General features: G+C 37.5%; 1 protein-coding gene across 1 annotated transcript in view; it reads left to right on the top strand.

Moving 5' to 3' along the window:
• Window positions 1-21,308, top strand: part of ret (ret proto-oncogene receptor tyrosine kinase) — a 32,138-nt gene extending 10,830 nt beyond the window's left edge. The window contains exons 2-20 of the mRNA XM_066693867.1: window positions 3,828-4,067; window positions 4,210-4,485; window positions 4,673-4,911; window positions 5,063-5,249; window positions 5,821-6,020; window positions 6,207-6,489; window positions 6,752-6,883; window positions 7,052-7,162; window positions 7,299-7,409; window positions 7,610-7,866; window positions 8,227-8,374; window positions 8,563-8,670; window positions 9,000-9,214; window positions 9,451-9,573; window positions 10,023-10,093; window positions 10,487-10,624; window positions 11,413-11,512; window positions 12,957-13,104; window positions 15,033-21,308. Of these exons, the coding sequence (XP_066549964.1) occupies window positions 3,828-4,067; window positions 4,210-4,485; window positions 4,673-4,911; window positions 5,063-5,249; window positions 5,821-6,020; window positions 6,207-6,489; window positions 6,752-6,883; window positions 7,052-7,162; window positions 7,299-7,409; window positions 7,610-7,866; window positions 8,227-8,374; window positions 8,563-8,670; window positions 9,000-9,214; window positions 9,451-9,573; window positions 10,023-10,093; window positions 10,487-10,624; window positions 11,413-11,512; window positions 12,957-13,104; window positions 15,033-15,190 (3,245 nt within the window). The 3' untranslated portion in view covers window positions 15,191-21,308. The remainder of the gene's footprint in view (window positions 1-3,827; window positions 4,068-4,209; window positions 4,486-4,672; window positions 4,912-5,062; window positions 5,250-5,820; window positions 6,021-6,206; window positions 6,490-6,751; window positions 6,884-7,051; window positions 7,163-7,298; window positions 7,410-7,609; window positions 7,867-8,226; window positions 8,375-8,562; window positions 8,671-8,999; window positions 9,215-9,450; window positions 9,574-10,022; window positions 10,094-10,486; window positions 10,625-11,412; window positions 11,513-12,956; window positions 13,105-15,032) is intronic.
• Window positions 21,309-21,845: the final 537 nt, after the last annotated feature.

Raw genomic sequence — 21,845 nt, 5'->3', positions numbered from 1 at the left:
AAGATATCATGATTTCTACAAAATGTAACTATTTATAATTTACTTCAGATACCAGCAAATGGTCTCTTTTACAGAAATACATCTAATTGTAATCTTGGTTCTTAATTAAAAATAAATATATACTCCTGAATCTCAGTGTTTCAATCAATGTTTCAATTTAATGTTTTTTTTTTTGTTGTTTTTTTGGGGGGGTGCATGTATTTAATTAAATTAAAGCTCAAATAAGATAGCAATCCCAGTGTTATCAGGAAATGTCAAAAGCAGATATCAATGAAAAAACACACCAGAAGATCTTTGCTTCTTCTGTTTTGCAAACAGCTACCATTACTGTGTTCAGAGTTAACTACATTAAGTGAAGTGTCTGTAGGAATATTATATACTATCCATTTGTGCTGACAATTCTTTGGATGTAATTTTATACGCCACCTTAATTTTTTTACTTTAGTAGACACTGATGGATAGTTTTAAGAGCTCCCCCACATCCCCATACCCCAGTTACATACCCTAAGGATCTCTGTACCACAGGATCAAATTCAGGTTGGGGGGGGTAGGGATTCGCAAGGTGTTTCATTCCAAAATGTCAATGCTGACACTTTTTTCCTAGAACAGGAATATTAACAATAGTTTTACAAAACAGGACAGTCTGTGATCACTTCCACAGATTCTTGTGGATCTAAATATTTCTCATTTGAGTGGAATTTGAAAATCTCTGTGTTAATGTGTTAATAATTAATAACTGCTGACATCAAATCACTGACAAAATGCTGTACTACTCTGCCCATGCTAATCTGCTCCATGTGTGAATTTAAAATCCTTTGTGGGAGATGCAACTCAACTCATGTTGCCGTTGAAAATGTATTAGGAAATGTCTCCATCTTCTGGTGTCAAGTAGGAGACTGCATTGTTTATCTGGATTTATCCTGAAAGTTTACACAACTCTTAAACCTTCAGGCTTAGAGTCTAAGCTATTTCGGAAATACAAGAGGATTATAGTAATTTACAGTTTGTAAAAAAAAATGTTTTATCAGTAGAATCATAGAATTACTACAAGATTTAAATTAGTATATTGAACTAATTTTTTTCTATGTTTCAAACATTGTTCCCTATAACTTATAATCAGAAAATTGTTAAATTGTACAAATAATTTTAAATATACACTCACCTAAAGGATTATTAGGAACACCTGTTCAATTTCTCATTAATGCAATTATCCAACCAACCAATCACATGGCAGTTGCTTCAATGCATTTAGGGGTGTGGTCCTGGTCAAGACAATCTCCTGAACTCCAAACTGAATGTCTGAATGGGAAAGAAAGGTAATTTAAGCAATTTTGAGCGTGGCATGGTTGTTGGTGCCAGACGGGCCGGTCTGAGTATTTCACAATCTGCTCAGTTACTGGGATTTTCACGCACAACCATTTCTAGGGTTTACAAAGAATGGTGTGAAAAGGGAAAAACATCCAGTATGCGGCAGTCCTGTGGGCGAAAATGCCTTGTTGATGCTAGAGGTCAGAGGAGAATGGGCCGACTGATTCAAGCTGATAGAAGAGCAACTTTGACTGAAATAACCACTCGTTACAACCGAGGTATGCAGCAAAGCATTTGTGAAGCCACAACACGTACAACCTTGAGGCGGATGGGCTACAACAGCAGAAGACCCCACCGGGTACCACTCATCTCCACTACAAATAGGAAAAAGAGGCTACAATTTGCACAAGCTCACCAAAATTGGACAGTTGAAGACTGGAAAAATGTTGCCTGGTCTGATGAGTCTCGATGTCTGTTGAGACATTCAGATGGTAGAGTCAGAATTTGGCGTAAACAGAATGAGAACATGGATCCATCATGCCTTGTTACCACTGTGCAGGCTGGTGGTGGTGGTGTAATGGTGTGGGGGATGTTTTCTTGGCACACTTTAGGCCCCTTAGTGCCAATTGGGCATCGTTTAAATGCCACGGCCTACCTGAGCATTGTTTCTGACCATGTCCATCCCTTTATGACCACCATGTACCCATCCTCTGATGGCTACTTCCAGCAGGATAATGCACCATGTCACAAAGGTCCAATCATTTCAAATTTCAAATCTTGAACATGACAATGAGTTCACTGTACTAAACTGGCCCCCACAGTCACCAGATCTCAACCCAATAGAGCATCTTTGGGATGTGGTGGAACGGGAGCTTCGTGCCCTGGATGTGCATCCCACAAATCTCCATCAACTGCAAGATGCTCTCCTATCAATATGGGCCAACATTTCTAAAGAATGCTTTCAGCACCTTGTTGAATCAATGCCACGTAGAATTAAGGCAGTTCTGAAGGCGAAAGGGGGTCAAACACAGTATTAGTATGGTGTTCCTAATAATCCTTTAGGTGAGTGTATAGTACATACACATTCCTCTTCTCTAAATGGCAGTAACATCAGCTGGTGTTTTGCATTAAAATGACAGAAAACTGCTGCTTGCCTGCACCTATTTTCTAATGGTAATAATAACATAAATCATATTCTAACAGAAAAGGACAATATTATGAAGCCCACTTTGTTTCAGTCATTTGTCACAAATTGTTTTATGTATTTGAAATAATTACAGTTTGTGTAGATCTGATGCCATCATTTTGTAATAGCTCTGGCAAGTCAGGCCTTCTGATCCGTCTGATAAAAATATATTCTCAGGGGACATCCTTCTTGATGAAGCTCCTGGTTTCTCTTGTAAAAAAAAAGTGTGTAGGTTTTGTGAAGATTTGAAATGTTTACAGATTTTATTTCTGTCTGTGATTGTTTCCTAATCTTAAGGTCAGTGGCTACCCCAAGCAACATAGTCACAGCTATGCACAAAAAATTGCCCTGTTGTATAGATTAGGCCACTGCTTTCGTAGTAAAGGGCAACAAAATAAAATCGATGTTGGAAACCTAAGACAAGGCCGCAACTGCCATAATAAAAATAGAAAATTATATTTTGTAGTGGGCTAATGACATTAGTGCACTCCCCAAATGGTCGCCCACTGTCTTTGAAAAGGAACATGATATGGATATGATTACAATTAGTGCACACCACTTTTTATTTTCCAGTAAACCACACTCATTTTTCTGCACGATGGATTACTTTCCACGCTTTGCAGGTAATGATTAATTTCCTCACAATGTAACATTATCCCCCGTAATTTAAGCTTGTCAAGGAGAATTCAAGGGGACAGTCTGGAGAGGAAACCAAACATTAATGAACAGAGTATCTGAATGGTTCACTTAAATCAATTAATTAATCGTATTAAAACCAGAAGAGATGATCGTGTCGCCTGAATTTCGGCCTGAATTATATATTTGAAAAAATCAGTAGCCTGGATCATGTAAATCCTATTTTCAAATGTAAGAAAAACAAATAAAAGACAGTTAACATGATCTCACACAGTTTAGCACATATTTGTCCATTAGGAGCTTCTGGGAACTGCATAGAGATTTCTGTGCTATCTTTATTGTCATGTGATTAGCAACAGCTGTATATGTACACAATTCTACAAGGAAACCTCAATTAATGTATTTAAATTAAAGTGATTAAATGAATGTATTTAAACTTATAAATGCTGTTTGTTTATACTTTTTGTGGTGAGACAAATATCTATGATTTCCATTAATTAAATCAGGCAAAAATACTCTTGTTCAATATGGTATTGTCTGTTGTGATGATATTAATGATATATATCACATAGTCACAGTGTTCCTTAAAAAAGTATACAGCTTAGTCCTGAAACTGACTAAATCTGTAAGTGCTGAGTAACGAAAGTGCGAAAGCTGAGTAACGCCAAGTTGAACTCGATTTCTTTTTCTTTTGCAGCTACATGTGCACTCTACTTCCCTCAGAAAAAATACTTTGAGAACATCTATGTGGGGCAGCTGGCAGGGACACCCATTGTTCAGCTCCATGCCATGCCGGACAATGAGTTTGAAAGCGCTCGCTTCTTCTTCTGCACGTTCTCCAGAGAGCTGCCCTACAGCCACTGGTTCCACCTCGATGAGAAGACAGGGCTGCTTTCATTAAATAAGACTCTGGACTGGAGGGACTTTGCTTCACTACGTGAGTTTAAACTGTCATTCAGACGCCAGCAATGCTCAGTATACTGGCTATCTTCCCTGCTCTAAAAGTAACATTACAGAATTTGAAAATATAATGTGGGAATTATTAAAAATAAATTGACCGATATTTGAATCTCTTGCAGCCATTAGCAGGACACCTCGAAAGTCGCTGACCTTAGAGTTTAGTTCCTCCCCAAATCCCTCCAGAGACCAGAAGTGCATCAAGCTGTACCTCCATTTCTCCAACACCACGACCACCCTCTGCAGCCAGCTGAAGCTGGAGGAGCTGTGCTTCCCAGAGGAGGACAGCAGCCCTCACATCGTGGAGAACAGACCACCGGGCGTGTTTCGTCAGCTCCGACGACTCCCGCTGTACCACCACTGTGCCAACCTCACCATCACCTACAACATAGAAGCAGGTGCGCTAAGCTCGCCCTCTTGCCAATAGTACTTCACAACAGATAATGATAATCCCACACATTCAGAAATATACTTTTTTGTATATTATACCACGTACAAAATAACGTTTAAAGTGTTATTCTACAGGTAGTTCCCTAGTCCCTAATTTCTGACATCACTGTGTTGTGTTTTCCTGTTTAACCACAGACGCCTCCGCTCCGTTTGTGTTGAACAACATCACAACAGAGGTGGCCGTGACCAAAGCGCTGGACCGTGAGGAGAAGGAGCTTTACGAACTGCTGGTAAAATGCACCGTGCAGACGGACCTGCGTTTCACAGAAGTGACCCGGCCACTGCTGGTCAACGTCTATGACGAGGACGACAGCGCCCCCTATCTGAACGGGACGGACACGGAGGAAGTCATTGTGGAGTTCAACCGCAAAGAGGTGGGCTTCACTCATCGCTGCCTCCCCCATCATCTTTGTGGCGCTTGCCTGTTCTCCCTGTGTTTTTCTTTATAGGTGGCCTCTTTTCCTCCCATCTCCCAAAAACATACTGGTCGGGTGGATTAACTCCTGCACATTGCTTTTGTTTCAGGATGCTGTTTTAGGCAAACTGCTGGTTTATGATAAGGACACCACACCAAGATACCCCGAAGGCCAGAATAAGTATGTGGGAACTATGATGACAAATGACCCCTGGATTACTAAAACCTTCAAAATTAAAAATAATTTCAATGAGAAAAGGTTCAGCAACCAGGTGCGAGGGACCGTCCATGAATACAGTGAGTATGGAGAAGGAAATGGTCAGGGCAGACAAACCCATATGTACAAGGATGAACTCCTGAAATTGTAAATGCAAACTATATTCCTTTAATTATCTGATTCCATAATGTAAGCCTTCTGTTATTTATATTTTTGTGTTAATATGTGTTTTGGTCAGGAAAACAATTGTTTGTGATCCTAAAATGCTTGCAGAGCAATGCAGAGCAGGTAGAAATCATAGTAAGCCCTATGCTACTGAATGTGCTCAGGGTGATTGTGTTGTGTATAATTATTTCAGCTTCTTAAAATACTGATCGGTGCTAGTTCTTTAGAAGCATGCAGAAGAAGCCTGTTATTGCCTCACAGTGACCAGAGGCCTGAAACTATCACACCTGTTCAGAACATACTTGTGCCAACTAGCAATTAAAACAAAGTGTGTGTGGGTTGACACCAGACACACGTGAGGAATTAATTATTAGTGATTCCAGCTCCAATTACAGTTGTAGTCTCTTGCCAGTCACAGTAGTTTTACGATAACCTGGCTGACTTATTTGTTTGTTTTTGTTTGTTTGTGTTTTTTTTGTTTCACAGCACTAATTCTGAATAAAAGTCTGCCAATGGCAGAGAAACGGTCATTCCAGCTGGATTATCTTGTCAATGACACATCGATACATGGCCCAGAAGGAGTAGTGATTCTTCATTTCAACATCACCATCCTGCCTGTCTCTGTCAGCTTCACCAATGTCACCTACCTGTTCACTGTGAACCGCAGATCTGCAAGCTATGCACAGGTACAATTGTCCATTACTGGTTTATTTTCTTTCTTTGCTTTTTTTAGGCCTGGAATTCATTATGGTTTATGCTGTCCCAAGAGAGCTCCATTCACTTCACTTCTAATGTCTAATATGTCTTTAATTGATGACAGTTTCTGGCTGAGGAACAATATCAATAAGTTTGTGGGATGTGATCTCTTCCAGATTGGTTCAGTTTGTGTGGACAACTGCCTGAAATTCAAGGGGATTAACATCACATACAAACTCGTTGCCTCCAATAGAAGCATTCCGGCGTCTGCCCAAGAATGCTTCAATGCAGTTGCTGTCGCTCAGAATCGAGAGGACACTTCAGCAATCCTTTATGTCAATCAAGCCCAGGCCTTGAGGAATCCCGAGTGTCAGGAACTGCAGTACATTGTCATGGCTCAAGGGAAACAAAAGCAGTTGCAGGCAAAGACAGCGCTTACCATCATTTTTTCTGGACCAAGTAGGACATTTTCTTTTCATTCAATCCTTTCAGTATTTTAATCAGATTTTTAATCCGTTTCACCATAACAATAATCCAGCACATTGTCCCATGTAATGAACTTTTATTTCTCTTTGTATTGCTAAACACAAGTCATATTTTACCAGTCCAAAGGACGAGCTAAGATTGAAATTGCTCTTATAAATGTACCTGAGTCACCAATGTGCGATCTCCAGCGAGGCACTGATAGTTTGTAACGGTTTTCATTATTTTTGTCTCGCAGTTGATAAGCGGCCTCTGGATAAGGACTGCCCTCTCTCTTGTGCCGAAAGTAGACAGCGAGGCGAGTGTGAAGCCTGCAGTGGCAAGGGTGCTCCCAGTGGACGATGTCAATGGAGACAGGGATACGACAAAGGTAATCACCCCTATCATATTTGTAACTGAATTACTGCATAATGATGCACTGCATGTATTCATTTATGGTTTCAATAATTTAAGAGTATGCTGATCTCATAGTATTGTAAAATATTTACAAGAAATTTAAACGCCTTTAAGCCTGAAAATATTTGGTGGTTTTCCTCAGGAATATCATCCAACTACTCAACCTGCTCTCCCAACCTCAAGACTTGCCCAGATGGCCACTGCGATATCATTGAGAGCAAAGACAAGGCGATATGTCCTCAAGACTGCACAAGTAAGAAGTTACCCAATAAGTGATCAAATAGTTTTACATTCATTGTACATATATGATACTGTCAATACTTATAATTATGTATATATTTAACCTAATGTGTCTCTTTTTTTTAATTATTATTGTTTAATGTGATCAGCCCATATCGTTGGAGGTCATGAGCAAGGGATCATGTCTGGGATCAAATCTGGCTATGGAACCTGTTACTGCTACTCGGAGAAATGCTTCTGTGAGAAGAACGATATCGTCGGTGAGTGAACATATGTGTGACTGCCAATCTGAATTGAACCACTAACACGGGCAGAAAACCTACAAATACGTTGCCTGCGCTGCTATCACTGGCAGCAGATGAGTACAGCAAAAAAATGATTGGTTTCCTCTCTGCTTCAACCTGATTTTGATCCATCTAAAGATATTTAATCCTGATGCCATTGTCTCTTTCTGTTTCAGAGCCCATGTGTGACGATGTCTGCAAGACCGTCATTGCGACCGCGGTCCTGCTCTCCTTCATAGTCTCTGTGCTTCTGTCGTCCTACTTCATCCATCGCTACCACAAGAACTCTCCCAAGCCGCCTATCGCCTCGGCTGAGATGACATTCAGACGCCCAGCCCAGACCTACCCTATCAGCTACTCCGCCAACAACGTGCGCCGGCCCTCCCTGGACTCCATGGAGAACCAAGTGCCAGTGGACACCTTCAAAATACCTGTAGGCCACCATCTTGTGTTGTTTCGAGAGAGAATTTTCAGTAATAATTATAAAAGATAGTTTGAAGTGCCACCAAATTAAAATCTTGACCTATCAGTGCTTCTCAAATCACAAACTTGTACCCTATAGTGATTTTATCGGAGGGGTGGGGGTGTTCCTACAGCGCATTAACAAGTGAGAGAGAAAGTATTAAGTGAGGCCATTGTATACGAAGGATCAGTCCTATTCTCTCCAGCCTGGCAGATTTGCTGTAATCCTTGAGGAGTTTTTTCTTGGCTGTTCATAACATTTCACATTAAGTATTGAGAGACCAAGACATTATTTTAAAGGAGCATGAGGCCATTTGTTATATCTTCACAGGAAGATCCAAAGTGGGAGTTTCCACGAAAGAACTTGGTGTTGGGCAAGACCCTGGGAGAAGGGGAGTTTGGGAAGGTTGTGAAGGCAACAGCTTTCCGTCTAAAAGGCAAGGCAGGCTACACCACAGTAGCAGTCAAGATGCTGAAAGGTATGTTTCTGTAAAATAATATCTGTCTTACAGTATCTATCATTACATTTAGAAAAAACCTGTGTCATAGATGCTGTTTATGAGATATGGGTCACATTGGGTCATCTTATCTCACTGATCTTGCCTGGAGTGTTACACATGGATGTCCTGAAGTTTTAGATTGCTTTTCCTTTGCCATTCTTCAACAGAACACGCTTCTCACAGTGAGCTACGAGACCTGTTGTCTGAGTTCACCTTGCTGAAGCAGGTCAATCATCCCCACGTCATCAAACTGTATGGAGCCTGCAGTCAAGACGGTGAGTGTCGGTTGTGTTCATTTCAGAACTGCAGTGAGTAGTCAGGTTAGCACTGTAGGTCAACTATCTTCCTCATGCCAAAAGCTGCACTGACGTATTTGTCTATAGAAAGTGTTCACCACCTTGAACTTTTTTCACCTTTTGCTGTGTCAGAGCCTCAGAGTTGAATGCGTTTAAATGAGGATTTTTTTTTTATCATGCAGTTTGCAAGGACGCCCTGAACTAGGCAGGGTCTAGTACACCTTCCACTTCAACCAAGATTTTTTTTTTTTTGTTAACAGTTTAATGGAAAATATTACATTTTCTCACATGCTGTTTTTGCTCTGCAGGTCCCCTGTATCTGATTGTAGAATATGCTAAGTATGGATCGTTGCGCAACTTCCTGCGGGAGAGTCGGAAGGTCGGGCCCAGTTACATGGGCAGTGATGCCAACCGCAACTCAAGTTACCTGGAGAACCCTGATGAGAGGGCGCTGACCATGGGAGACCTCATCTCCTTCGCCTGGCAAATCTCCCGGGGGATGCAGTACCTGGCAGAGATGAAGGTGTGTGTCTGATTGATGGAGCTGAGGTCTGGTAATTAGACCGTTAGTGAAGTGTAGCCTCTCTTCTACAGATACAGCTGGCATCGTAAACTTCTCATTTAAGATGAAGAAATGGCTGTATTGTTCAAACCAGTATATTTTGCAGTGTGAGCAAATAATGATGCAAACAATGCTTCAGTTTTTATTTGTATTTACATACATTTGTTTTTGTTTTGTTTTGTTTTGTTTTTTCAAAGCTCGTTCATCGCGACTTGGCTGCACGAAACGTTCTGGTAGCTGAAGGTCGTAAAATGAAGATTTCAGATTTTGGACTGTCACGAGATGTTTATGAAGAGGACTCCTATGTGAAGAGGAGCAAGGTAGTGATACAAATAATAAACTTGCTCTGACTTAATACTTTTGGAAGCATGTTGCATTGTGTTCCAAGTGGGGAAAAAACATATTATATGCATTATAATATATGTTCTTAATCGCAGTTCAATTTCTTTCTACATAGATTTCTGTCATAACAGATTTAAAATGAATTATGTTCCATTAATAAGACTACAAGAAGAGCAAGGCAAGAAAATTAAATAACTGTGTAAGTGAGCCTATTTAAATTAGACATCTAAATAAATGGAACAAGTAAAATTGTTTAGGTCAGCCCAATCAATGGAATTGAACCCTTTTAAGAAAGCGTAATGTGGTTTACCTCTGTGTAGTGCTAAATACATTTGTAAAGATTTTAGGTCCTTCCTCTCTGTGTCCTTGTTTCCATTTTATAAACTAATATGAATTTAAGTAATGTCACATATTTTTCTCTGTTCAGGGTCGAATTCCTGTGAAATGGATGGCAATTGAGTCCTTGTTTGACCACATTTACACAACACAAAGTGACGTGTAAGTACTCAGTCAAATATGTAAACAATCTGAGAACTGGGTTAAAATTCCCAGGAAGTTGTGGTATATTAATATCGAGCAGTTAAAGAATAATTTCACAAGCCAAACATTTGAAGGCAGATTTCCTTCATTGTTTAAGCTTCACAACATTCACAAATAAATAAACATATATATATATATTTCATATTTATAATCAAACTTTAAATCTGTATTAGAAACCTTGGGCTGTTTTACCCCTCTGGTTGTGTTTGTTTGTGTGATTGTTATTAGCTGTTTCGTGTTTTGTCCAGTATATACAACTCCAACTATGTGACTAGATACCTATTATACAAAGGCTGTTCTGGCACAGTTGTAGTTGTTACAGGGCTTCTTAAACCTCTCCCCCGTTTGCAGATGGTCATTTGGTGTTCTGCTGTGGGAAATTGTGACCCTGGGAGGCAATCCCTACCCAGGAATTGCCCCGGAGCGTCTCTTCAACCTCCTCAAAACTGGCTACAGGATGGAGAAACCCGAGAACTGCAGTGAAGAAATGTACGTTTTCACTCGAATAGGCCTAACTAATTGATTCATGGTTTAAAACAATATGTAATGTCATTTAATACATTATTATATTTAAAGAAAATTAGAAAACTATCCCCATAGTTAGTGGTAGAATAAAGATATCATTGAGTCCTGTAGTCCAGGAAAAGATATTAAAGTCTTTCAGAAATTAGCCCAGGAAGAATGTCTAATAATGAGTTTTTTGGTCACTGATTCCCAGGGTTCTGGAAGGGATTTAGCTTTAAGGGGAAAGACTAGTAACTTTTCAAGCATTTGTCTGAGCCCAATTTGTCAGGCAGATTTTGTTTTTAATCGATGGTGAAATAAATATATAATTAAATTATTATTACATTAGTTTCAGATTTTCAGAACATTTTCTACTTTCCTTGCCTCAGATATTTTAGCAGTTAGCTATGTGACCTGGTTTCTGAACAGCAGAGATATCCTTGGATGTCAGACACAATTTTGTTTAAGAGACATTTCATTTTTTTGTGGTACATTTTTTTTAAGTAGTGCAGGATCATAGGCATCTCCCCCTCACCCTCTTGGCCTTCCTAGTTTCACCTCAAGGGACCTCAAAGAGAGGAAAGAATAAATACATACTTCTACATATTTCAAAAAAAAAAAATTGCCTTTTACCTTCAGACTTTTACACATGCATTTGTATGATTTTTTATGACATGTATTTTTTTCCCTTTTGCTACAGGGCATAAATCATTGCTGACTAGAGCATCACGTTTCCATCAGTCCTCTAATTTTCAGGTGTCTGTATTCCCCAGGTACAATCTGATGCTTCGCTGCTGGAAACAGGAGTCAGACAAGAGGCCCACCTTCTCAGAGATCAGTAAAGAGCTCGAGAAGATGATGGTGAAGAGCAGAGTAAGAGCCTAGAGCAAATGTTTGTGGTTGAGAAGCTAGTTTAGGTAGTCAATCATCAGTAATAAATTATGGGGTATGAGTAAGTTTAAAATGATTCAGCTGAAGTGAGTTGGGTTGCCAGTAAAATATGAAGAATGTGCTCCAGGAGACACATTCGATGTTAGTCATGTATTATGGGGTAATTGATCATCGGATGTTACACTGTTGTTGGCCATATAAAGGAGGATTTGGGAAGATTTACTGAAGCAGGTGGTGGTGCCTTTTGCAATAAAAATATTTTTGCCAATAAGAAACATGTGCCTTACATTCTTAGATAATATCAGGCCAGTGTGAACACTATGCTCTCAGTTGTGTGGGAGATGAAAGGAGATAAGAGCAGCAGGTTTAGCACAGCAATGAATAGTTCAATTGTTAGAGGTGCACGGAGAGTGAGGGGGCACCTGGAAAGTAGTCAAACGTCTCTGTTCCCCCAACCATCAAAAGAGGTTCTGGTGAAAGAGTTGTTGTTTAAGTGCTTCACATTCAGGTCCAGATAATGAGATTTAGTCATGGGTTTATGAGAGAGGGTTTTTTTTAAGGAGTTTGAAGCACAGTGCTGAGCATCTGGTCAGATATGGCCATTCATGGAGTTCAGTGGAACTTCATCAGTCCTTAAGACTTCTTGTGTGAGTTACAGGGGGTTGGGATCATTGTAAACTTGGAAGAGGACAACAGTGTAACATAATTCAATAAAAAACAAAACCTTCACCCAACCATTTTAATGAGTACAGTGTTTCCATTGTACATATTTTTATTCATAGTGCTCTTGATGATCCAGGGCACAGTTTATGGAACAGCTGATCTCAGTTCTTCTTTAAAAATTGAATATCTCATCCTCTAAATAATAATGCATAGGATAGAGAGATATTTTTCTCATCTTGATCAAAATGTGCCAACAAATTCCAAATGCAAATGCCGTTATCCAAGGTGACTTTTACAAACACTGAGATATGCGATATGTATTGAAAACTGTAAACATAATTTATTTGCAGTGAAAATACTTAGTGTATGTGTAAGAGAAGACCAGATTGGACAACAAGTGTAATCTAAACAGATTTATCTTGAGGAGAAATCGGACCAGTGGTAAGTGTTATGGGTTCAGGATTGTTATGGTATTATGGGTGCAGGATTTAAAACATAAAACCCAAATGGGAATGTCTAGCTGGCGTAGAAAATATGTATTTGATAAGTGTTCAAGTCATTTATCAATGTTGTTGTTCAATAAATAATTTAGTTGACTCTGTACCCAGAAGAAAGCTTAAGGGGGATTGACTTACTCATTTTATTACATGTCGCGGTATATTAAATGATTCACATTTATTTATTTTGTCAGATGTGAAAGGCGAATATATTTGAACCCCAGCCAGGAGGTTCACACTGTTCTTCTCACTCCTTTTCATGGCAGGATTATCTTGACCTGGCCGCCTCCACGCCTGCAGACTCCTTGTTGTACGACGATGGTCTTTCTGAAGAGGACACCCCCCTTGTGGACTGTAATAATGCTCCCCTCCCTCGCACACTTCCCTCAACATGGATTGAGAACAAGCTCTATGGTAGAATTTCACATGCATTTACTAGATTCTAAAAATAAACAATACAAAAAACAAATCAGTAAAATAATTTCCTTTCTGCATCTGTAATTGACTTTCTGTAGCCAGTCTGTGACTGTGGTCATGCTTTATGGAAATCTCTGAAAAACAAATGTCAAACTTTTATAATTACCAAACTTCTAGATTTGGACCTGCTTCACAAGTAAACTAGGTAAGGCATTTGATATTAGATGCGTTAGTCACAAAGGTTGTTAAAAAAAACTGCAACCTTAAGTAGACTTTTCTGGGATTGTTTTTTAATATATTTTCATCTCAGTTCTTAATTTATTTATGGGAGAACAGCAGATATATTTTCCAAATTTGCTTTACTCCCCAAAGACAGATGAAATGTATGGTAACATTTTAAATCTGTACATTTAATCCTAACATTTATGATAATCATAAATCCAAGGACTTTATACAAGCCTTTCAGGAACTAATGCAGATATGAAAACTTGATATGTATATTTTGTATTTATTTCAATCAGACAGGCATCATGAAAAACAGTCAGCAATTAGAATGTATTACAGAAGTGCTATATACGCCATTTTGAGTTTTCATTATAAGTGACTAGTTTACATTTGCAACAGGTCCCCTCAATTGAGGTCTGCAATACGATCACACACTGTCAGCTCGGGGTTTGGGTGAAAGTCAATCATCTCTTCATATTTTCTGTGATTTGTATTGGGCAGAAGAGGGAGGCAATGTGGAAGCTCTCATTAAGTGTGTAAGGGGGTTTCTCTAGTGCTGATGAGGAAAGAAGTAAGGCTCTTGAATTAGACTCCAGATTTGGTGAGATTTTCAATTGATCCCAGTTAGTCTTACCTCCAAATCCAATACCTAGGCCTAGCTTATATATCCATCATGGCTTTTGAGGCATAGGAGAATTGATCTGGCCATAGTCAGTCTTCCCTGAAATTATTTTATTCAAACCTCTACAGATATCTACAGCAATCTCTTTCAAGACATCTTCTATTCATCCAGTGTCATTTTACAATGAGATATAAGTGACCTCAGACTCGCAGGAGCCTCAAGGATAGAGGCCCTGCATGAATGTTTAAAGTGACTGCCTTATAGCCCCACCCCACCACCCCAACCCTTATTTATTAATATTCTTATTTCACCACTTTCACGTTTTGCTTTCGATGTTTACTGCATGTTCCCTCACTATGCTTGAGTTATCATCAATCTAGTCTGTCTTGTTTTGCCACTTGTTTTGTTCAGCTAGCCTTGAGGCACTTGCTCATTTTTTAAAGGAATTTAAAGAATGAAAACCTTCAATGCTATACTTATTATTTAGTCCCTTTACGGTACTCACCAGGTTAATGGTGACTCACTTCTTTCAAAGGATTTAACCTGTACTATAGAAAAACCTTAACCCACACATTCTGACAATATGTTTGTTAATCTGAAATGCATCAACATATTTGGCCATGTTAATTAGATTTAAACATGTTCTTAAATCGTGCCTGCAACCAATTGAATGCCTCACCTCATTCATACTTTTAAACATCATGAGAAGCAATTGATCTGACCTTTCTGGTGGCCGATCAACTTGATTCAGTTTTTATTGCTGTTTATCTGTCGGCCGATGGTCTTTGCTTACCTGACCTTAGCCTAACCTTCATTAACATCACAGTATAACAATACCCCCTACTGACATTCCCTGCTACGCCAAATTGTTGAAGTTGAATTTGAATGCAAGCAAAGTAGGAAAATGGAAACGTGGCTTTACCTGTAGTGAGGGTTTGTACATGTGTAATAGTACATTTCAGGTAACATAGAGATTACTGTTGGTCACCAAAGCCAGGGTTTTCTTTGAGAGCCTTACTGTCTGCACTCTACATTCTGGTTCCTCAGTGCAGAAAAAATTATCTGTTTTCGTTTTTAGGCATGTCATACCCGAACTGGCCAGAGAAGAGCCCCGTACTGCTCACAAGACTTGATGGCACTAACCCTGTCTTTACAAGATATGCAAATGATAGTGTTTATGCAAACTGGATGGTTTCGCCTTCAACGGCAAAATTTATGGACAAGTTTGATAGTTAAAAACAAAACTAAATCGTCTCCAAGTATGTACATGTGTATATTTATATATAGATCTATATATACTGTGTGATTTGAAAGGTGGTCCCTTTTTATTCCTGTATTTGAAAACATTGGTATACCCAGTTAAGCCATTAACAATGGGAGCATTTAAGGAGGCTATTTGTTATGAAATTGCTATCATTTCATAGAACATGCTTCATGCAGCTGTTTGGTATAGTATTCATTACCTTAAGGACACATTATATCATCGCATGACTATTTACAAGTGGTATGTCAATGTTACGGTGTATTTCAATTGCCCGTGTAGCTTGGATGATAGTCTCAACAATTACTCCAAGACCAGCTACCATGAGTAGCTCCTACTTACAGGAATGAAAAGGGAAGACTTTATAATCATCTGGTGTATAAATCTGAGTGTGAATGAACTGAGGATGAACGCTTTGTATGTATTTTCTGAAAGTAGCTCAGCCAATACAAATTCTATATTGCAAAGTCTACCAATGTAAATGAAATAAAATTGAAATGCTAATTTAAGTGGTACTTTCATGTGAGAAATCAGGCGAGGTTTCAGAGGTAAACATGGTGTAACTATTTATGAAAATCATCAGCCAATATGAGTTTAATGTTGGAGTTTATTTTGTGTTTGTTTTTTCATTAAGACAAGGGCAATATATACAGTACATTTTTCATATACATATTGTACATAAAGAATATTTTCTTTTTTTAATGTTTTGTGTCAGTGTATAAAAATGCTTTACCATGTTGAATTAAGTTCAATCTCAAGGACGTAATCTACTAGTATTTCAAAATCTATCATTGCAATCTATGCTTTGCCGATATAAAATACTTTTTTCTTGTGAGAAACCCAGCCCCATTGTTACCATTGTTTGTTTTTATTTTGTTTTTATTTGTATCTATCTTAATATTGAAACAGAAGAAACGTGTCATTACATTTCTAATTTTGATTAGGTATTTTGCATTACAGATCTACCCATATGAGTTACATTTCATGGCACTTTTTATATTGTACTGTGGTGTTTTCATAATTATTTCTGCTGTTTATTTAAAATATGTATTACTCTTTTAAATCCAAAAATACCAGTAATTAAGGGAATTTTCAATGTAATGTGAAATTATGATTTAAATAGGCTGAATTATACAGTTTGCCTTTAATCTTTGTTTAAAGGCTGAAATCTACAGTAATATTTAATTTTTTGTTTGTTAATTCACAGAAATAAGTGCAAAATTGCAGAGAGCAAGATAATATTTTTTAAGTAGTGGCTGCTAAGAAGAGTTCTTATTTTTTCCCAATGTGAAGTAAACAAAGAAAGTTTTCAGTGCCTAAACCCTGTTAGTAATCTTATCAGTGCCAGTCTGTGGCATTAAAAAGCCATATTTCCCACAAGTTCTGTAGTGGGTGATTTGTTAGTGTCTAATTACGTTAATTAGAATCTGTTCCATGCAAAACACTTGATTTTCCATTAGGAATTGAAGAGTTGCAGAAAATAGCCAGAGACTCGGTGTGTGGTAGAAGGTTGATTCTTTATTCCAGCAGCTGCAGGGGAGCCTGACCTGAGAAGTTTCCTCAGACAGTCTCAACGATTCTAAGTTACATTTGGTATTTTATGGGTTGTGTTCAAGGCAGAGAAGACAGTTCTTTCCTTCTTGATTGGTGTAAATTGTAACTAATTAACAAGAGGCATTTAAATGACTTACTATATCGACTTTATGAATGAATAACCTCTTGGTCAAGGATGCCAACACAGCAAGTTTTGTTGAACAACAAGATGTAGTGAAACAACAGAATACACAGCCTTAGAGATACGATATCTATATTTGAAATGAGAGAAAGAATCTATACTGTTTGAGGGAGGTTGTGTCAGCTTTAACCAGGTCCAAAGAGTAACAGAGAAACAGAGTCAGCTTTAAAACTCTAGGAATGTGAAATGTATCTTGAAATATAAAATGTAGATCTTCAGAATTGTGGAGCAGTGCTCAATTGCACTGGCAACTACTGTGAAACTGATTAATTATTAAGGGTAATACGTTAAATCCAAATTTCTTAATTTCATACCAATAAAACCAGAATGATTATTCAAATAGAATAAAGCTGCTCACTGGATATTTACATAGACATTCACTTTTATTTTATTCTTTGTAATGTCTAATGAAGATTAGTCTCACATTGCAGTAGGTCTGGAGAATATTCATATATAGTACAACAATATCCACAATTCCCAAACTATAATAATATATGTATGAATTAAAAGTGTGTATATGTCTATTTAATAAAAAGTCACATTGACTGGTTGTGGATATAGTTTTTCACATTGCTTATTATATAACTGAACCTACTTATCACTAACCAGTTAAGGACTGATTCAATATATTATTCTACAGTTTATGTAGTCCTTTACTTAAGTTAACAAGATTGTATTATGTAAGAACTACTTTTGTCTTGAAAGCTGTGGTTGGACCAAGCCTGTCTCTGTCTGTTAGACAGTTCTGTGCAATTTAAGTAGTAATACAAATGAGAATTAGTTTATCCATATTAAGCTGTATTAAACATTGCCCTTAACAGAGAAAAACCTTCACCTTTGCATTCATTAACAAAACAGATATGCTAGCCAAACAAATATATTTATCTTGTGGGGTATTTTGTTTATTTTCTAAAATTAGATCAACCTTGTCTTGGCTTTATTTATGTATTTGCATTGTAAATTATTGCCCTGCCCTCTACATGTTAATGGGCCTGTGCAGACATACTGTTTGTCGTGACCAGTTTAAATAATAGCACATGGGACCTGATGTTTGTAGCAGACACACACAACTGTGGCGAAAATGCAGACCATATCTTACAGTTCAATAAAGCACTCCAAGGGGGCGACTGAAAACAAATTGTGACTATAAAATAGTAGCAATAAAAGCAAACACAAACATATTCTTTTTTTGTGAGCTTTGTGACCAGTGTCCTTGTAGAATAAATTTGCCATTTTCAGTTGATTTACAATTAGTAATAATAATAGTAAATGTGAGTTTCATATCCTGATATGTGTTGCAAATACTATTTTTATACAGCAGCCAATTACAATGAAAAGTCTGATATGGGAAATGTTCAGTGTACAATTTATTATTATAGTACAAACGTACATACCTGTGAAGCAAAGTTGCATTATTTAGTCTTTACAATTTGGCCATATATGGATATCTTATGCACAATTTGGATCCTCATTCATTCTGATATTCTTTTTGTTTGTTACCTCATGTATGTTCTCACCACCAATTAGCATTTTTCTCCCAAATTGGTCATTCTAGTACTTGTTGATTTGTTACTAGACGTTTTTACCTTTGCATTCTGTATAATAAAATAAAGACCTCTGCCTCCATTTCATTCATGGCTTCTACCAAAGGCATTCACAAAAAGTTAGGCTCATTGCTGTGAGGAATGTAAGATTTTGCTTTCTAGAAATTGGTTGGCTTATGCTGTTTGATTGACATTAACTTGTTCTTTCTGTAAAAACAAAATATAAATCTCTGTAATTGTATAAAGTGTATTCAAGCTTACTGTGACATGATGAATTTATATTCTAGTTCTTTCCGGGCTCATGGTTTCTTCAAGTAAAATAAGGGCAAGATGCCAGTTAAATTGATGATTGCTGTGGCCATTCATTTAAAAGTGATTCTGTCTGGTAACTGTGTCTCATCTAGGGCTACAAAAGAGCAGGAATTGTTTTTACACTTATTGTTAACACAACTTACCTGTGATACGTAAAGACCAAACCAGGAAAATGAGGATAATCAATGCCTGTCAATAAATGATACAGTATGCACATTATCTTCAAAATAATGAATACTGCAATAACTATAACTGTCACTACAGAAATTGAATTTAGGTCAATGCAGCACATTGAAAATATGCACTTATGTGAGAATTAGCAGACGTCTATGTTGTAGGTTCTAGAACTCCATTTTAAACTAACTTGAAGTATTTTCATTCATATAGGTATGTTAATTTTTCATTTTCCATATTTACTTTAAAATAATGCAAATGTTATTCAACTCTAAGACCAGTACAAGGCCATGTACTTTTAGTTAGATATACATGGTGAATTCCACTGACAGCTCGCTTGCGTTGGCATTGCCACTGTCCTGTTCAGTTTTAATCCACTGGGTGGCAGAATGGAATATACAGTAAGAATTAATGGACTAATTAAACAGGATTATGTTAGACTGTTAATCTGTTTGAGTATGGCAATGGAAATCAAATGGATTCAAAGTTTTAGCATTGCTGTCATCAATATTGCTTTTACTACATCGAAATAAGCCATTTATATTCAGTGAATTCAATTAATCCCACTTTTTTATGTTCCTTTTATTAGCCCTACTTCATGAAGTGTGATGCAGCCAAGTACAGCTTGTGTACCATAATTCACACACCTGGTATTTATGCAGAAAAAGCCCACAAATATGCTGTTAGACCAGGTTCTTTGGTCTAATCTAAGATGCATTTCTGTTTTCTCGTCCTCAGCATTAACTGCACATTCAGGTTTTTGCTGTTTGCTGTCTCTTGATTTTCTTTAAAAATGTAATTGAAACCTTCAATCTTATTGTTTACACCCAGCACCTTTACAATAGCAGTTCGTCTTAATTAAATGCAGTGTCTAGGAGCTTTTTAGATCCATCTATAATTACATTCCATATTTCTGTTGGCTGTCCGTAGTAAATACGTATTATATTTAGAGAAAATAATCTGGTGTAAATATGGAAGCAGAAACAACTCCTGCAGTTCTTAGACTGTTTGGTGCAAGTCAAATTATCATTTCAAACAGCAGACAAAACTTTGCTGTGACTGCTGGTTTACTGTAGTCATCTCTGTGGGGACCTGCCTTTATGTTTCTTAGTGGCTTATGCTTTTGTTTATGGAAATACAATTACTTTGTAGACCTTTGGTGCTTTCTCAGAACAAGCAATGCTAAAAACAGCCAAACAGTCCAAGTAAATGGATAAATAAATGGCTGCTTGAGCTGGTAAATAACAGTGCCCTACCGTGAAGTATCACTCATTCCTGAGTTTTGAGAACAGGGAAGTCTGACCATAAAAAAAATAAAACAATGACTGGGCCTTTTGTATCATCATCAAATGTTACCACGAACATATTAATCCAACAATACACAGTGTTGGTTGAGAAGCAGTTTAAAAATGTATAATGATGCTTAATGAAGCTTCCAGTAAAACAACATAGGGCGTGACCAAAGCAGAGCCTACCTGCAAATCGCAAAGTACAAACCTGAATCCTATTGTGTTTGAATCTACTGTCTGAAACCACTTTCTACTACATATGAACCAAAACGTGATGGGGTACAAGTTTGTGATTCACAGGTAGTTCATACTGTAATTTTGATTTGGTCCGGCCCATAATCTGTTAATCTATATGATAGCAAACGCCTTATTGGGTAAAAAAATCATTCAAATTATTTTACATGTATTTGAATTTAAAAAAGTAAACTGGCTCTGCAGGTTGACTACAGTGGAAGAACCCAGACCCCCAGGCTTATCAGTAGCACTAAAAGAAGAAGAATAAAACAAATTGTAACACGATATATAAGCAGGTGCACTGTATCTCTGACATAAATATATTACATTTAGGGAGCAACTAACCTGCCGTACAGCTCTGTGCAATTTCTAATGACTAAACAAGAGTTCATAGCAGCCTCACATTGCCTGCCTTAACTTACAAACTCAAACCTTCAACCGAGGAAAAACATGACAGATTTACTTTTCCACGCATCTCTCTCCAAACCTAAGATCACCATGACCTCACTGCTTCAAAGCACAGTCAAACTTATCATGTGACAGTAAACGTTGTACTTTGGTTTGATATAAAGTCAATACTGTATTTTATTAATCACTGTTGTTTATATGATGAACATGTATAATTTATCGACTGGCTGAATGGAAACACTTTGCCTGTATATTCTGGCCTTCTTTTGGATAAAGATTTCCTTTAATCTGCATCTGTAATGTAGAGGTAGCTGCTACCCTCCTGATTATGCAATAAGAGTAGCCTACACTTGTGCCCTTGTAAATTCTTTTTGCATTAAAATATAATTTTAAAACATACCAAGAATCTTGTATCTGTAGACTGGATTGCCTGTGTTTGAAGTGACGATATTCCAAATGAAAATATTTTACATGAACAATGTTTTTTATGAACCACATTTTAACACAGAGATTGTTTTGGTTCCAAATAACAATGCCATTTATCGTCCAGAATATGGAAAGGTCAACTTATGCAGTAGCTATTTCAGAGGTTTTCTGAACAATTAATATATTAGTGAAGTCTAAGGGGTAAGTACTCAGGGTGTGTATAGCACTAAAACTCTTCAAAAGGTCAATTCTGTTTGCAGCTTATGTGACCTCACTGTCAATAAGGAGAAAGGGAGGAGCAAAGTTCACTCAGTACATATGGTAATTTATTTATCAGTTGAAATGCTAAAACAAATTAGACAAGGTCTTATTAATAGATACATTAATACTGGTATTGTTATTATTATTACTTATTTATATAATTGTGTGCATGTTTGCCTCAGCTTTTCATTTAGGGGAATATAACGCCTAACCAATCCACTGAAGGTTGTGTTTTTGCTCAATTTAC

The sequence above is a fragment of the Amia ocellicauda genome, chromosome 20 (assembly GCF_036373705.1).
Source record: "Amia ocellicauda isolate fAmiCal2 chromosome 20, fAmiCal2.hap1, whole genome shotgun sequence".
Taxonomy (NCBI): Eukaryota; Metazoa; Chordata; class Actinopteri; order Amiiformes; family Amiidae; genus Amia; species Amia ocellicauda.
This window is presented reverse-complemented; position numbering and strand designations above follow the sequence as displayed.